At 41.5% G+C, this 2,804-nt stretch overlaps 1 protein-coding gene across 1 annotated transcript; it reads right to left on the bottom strand.

Moving 5' to 3' along the window:
- Nucleotides 1-1,744: 1,744 nt before the first annotated feature.
- On the bottom strand, nucleotides 1,745-2,224 carry LOC129319835 (uncharacterized). The gene has a single exon (XM_054964951.1). It carries the CDS (start codon nucleotides 2,222-2,224, stop codon nucleotides 1,745-1,747), a length of 480 nt encoding a protein of 159 aa, XP_054820926.1.
- Between the last annotated feature and the right edge of the window lie 580 nt (nucleotides 2,225-2,804).

Here is a 2,804-nt window from a genome sequence, read left to right as displayed (position 1 = left end):
TTTTGACCAAGCTACCTCTACCCCTCTCCTAACCAGCCCCACTCCTCAGAAAGGGAAGTGCACACACAAGCACCAACGGACAATGATCCTGTCAACAGACTCCAACGATGGGAGGGTGAGTCTGATTTAATAAGGAAAGAAAGAGATCTAGCATGCTAATCTCCAAATGGTCCCTTTTCAGGCCGCCACTACTCTTGAGCCTACACTCATGGACCCAATTGAAGTTGCTCAAGAGGTGGCCCTGGAAGTGGCAGAACGTGATAAAAGTCCGGGAGCAATCCTGTCTATTGCAGCCCTAGGCGGTTCAGAAGATGTCGAGGCTACCCTTGATCAAGGAAAAGCTATTGCTGTCGCTTTAAGTGACAAGCTGGAGCTTGGGGTCTAAGACCCTGCTGCTATCGCAAGCCCCCAGATGGTCTCCCTACTTAGTCTAATCCTTTCCTCCCACTTATCAAATATCCAAGAGGGTAGGAGCTTTGAGGGATTGTAGACGAAGTCTATGAGTGATGCTTTAACCACTCTGGTCTCTATTAAAGGTAACTCAGCACAGGGACAAGCTAGTTCTTCCACTTTGACAGACCACATGGAGAAAGCTCTGTGCTCGGTGGCACGGTCTGTGCGTACTCTTCCCTCTTCAACAAGCAAAGACAAAGCACTCGTGGACCCAATTTAGGTATAGTCTTGTTTACTTTTTCTTTTCATTCCTGCTAGTTTTGTCTTGGTCTTTTGCTAATGTTATTGTATTTTCTTTAGTTGGCTGCACTAGAAGCAGTACTTACAGATGCCCTTTTCTCTTGCATTTGCGTCCCTAAAACAGACGTTATATTAGATGCTTGGAGGGTCATCTAGTTCCAACTTAGCTATGATCCCTTTCTCATCCCCGAACAAAATTTTAAGGAAATGATTTAGGCTTTGGAGACTATGGTAAAGGCGGTCTCCATGTCTGAGTTGGCACTCCTACAAGCTTAAGTCCCAGCATGTTATGTCATTGTTAGCTAGTGCCACAAAGAACTCCCCTTCCTGTTTGAATATTTGAAGAACAAATGGGTAATAAGGGATGAATATTTGGCCACCAAAACTCATACGACTGCTGCTACTGATCGGGTCCAGGAGATTGCCCCTCGCGTTAATCACCTTCGGGCATTATGGGTTAAGGTGGTAGACTTGATGTGCCAGCTCGCAGCGGCTAAAGAAGAGTTGGTAAAGGTTGAAGCTGAAGATAGTCCAGCAAAACCCGAGCTGGAGGTTGCTGCAAAGGTTCTAGATGAGGCACGGACTATTTTAGATAAGCTTCATGCTATGCTTGAGTTCAAGATGGTCCCTGCACATCACTAAACCCTTTTTGTGAATCTAGACTTAGCTTTATCAACGTGGGAGCTTAGGTGCAGTCTCTGTAAATAGTATACTTGTGTACAAATACACACATTTTTTATTTTATTTATTTGTTTATTCTTTATTCCTTGTAACACAATTCAATCATGATAATAAAGAACAAACATTTTTTTTCACTGTGTGAATTTTGTATGCCCAGAGGCCATTCTAGGCCTCTGGTCCTTTATCGCTTTCCTATTATAATGATGGCCAATATTTTTTCAAATATTTGCCATCTGTGTGGAATTCCATTGATGCTAGCTAACAAGTGCGTGTTCCCTTTAAATACTTCATCTACCTTGAATGGTCCTTCCTAATTAGGTGAAAACTTACCAAGTGTCCGGTCTTTAAAACTAGGTGGTAACATAACTTTTCATACGATCATGCCTACATGAAAATGTTTCCGTCTTATCTTCTTATTGTATATTCTTGAAACTTTTTTCTTCTGGGCGATCATATGATTGAGTACTTGTAAGTAAATTTTGTCTAACGAGATTAACTCGTTCATCATGGCTTCATTATAGTCATCAGACGATCTTCCTAGACTGTTTGCAACATGTAGTGAAGGGACTGTTATTTGTATAGGCAAAATAACCTCGTGCCCATATGTTAACACATACAGGCTTGTGCCTGTAGCCTTTCTTTTAGATGTCTGGTATGCCCATAGTGTCTCGGGCAATCGTTCATACCATTCTCGAGGATTCTCTTCCACTGTTTTCTTTAGAATATCAAGGACGATCTTGTTAGAAGCTTTGGCCTGTCTATTTGCCTGAGGGTAATATGGTAAGGATGCCAATAACTTAATCTCGCTTTCCTCAATGAAGGTCTTGAATTCACTTTCAATGAACATCATCCCCTAGTCTATTGTAATCGTCTAAGGAATCCTAAATTGAAACATGATTTATTCACGTACAAAGTTAATGACATCGCTCTGTTTTACTTTCTTCATAGGGATAGTCTCGACCCACTTAGTGAAATAATCTGTGGCCACCAAGATGAATGAGTAGCCCTTAGATGAGGTCAGATAGATTTTCCCTATTATATCTATGGCCCATCCTCGAAAAGGCCATGGTTTGATGATTGGATACATGTCTGATGCCAACACATGTTGTGTTGGCCTGTGAGTCTGACATTTCTTGCACCTTCTAGTGTATTCAATGCAGTCTTTTACCATCGATAGCCAATAGTATCTATGCCTACGCACTAGCCATTGCATCTTTAGCCTTGACTGATGAGCCCCACAGACTCCCTCATGTACCTGTCTTAAAATTTCTATATAATCAGTGAAGGCCAAACACATAAGTAATAACCCATTAGGGCCTTTTCTGTATAACTCATCTAATTAAAATAAAGTGTTGAGCACGTATCCTTATTCTGTAAGGGTAACGTTGACTGGGATCTTGCAAATAACTCTTAAAATCATCTCTCTAATC

The sequence above is a fragment of the Prosopis cineraria genome, unplaced genomic scaffold, assembly GCF_029017545.1.
Source record: "Prosopis cineraria cultivar Desert tree isolate PC_DT_omini unplaced genomic scaffold, ASM2901754v1 PC1, whole genome shotgun sequence".
Classification (NCBI taxonomy): domain Eukaryota; kingdom Viridiplantae; phylum Streptophyta; class Magnoliopsida; order Fabales; family Fabaceae; genus Prosopis; species Prosopis cineraria.
Note: the sequence above shows the minus strand (reverse complement) of the source record. Positions and strands in the feature narration are given on the sequence as shown.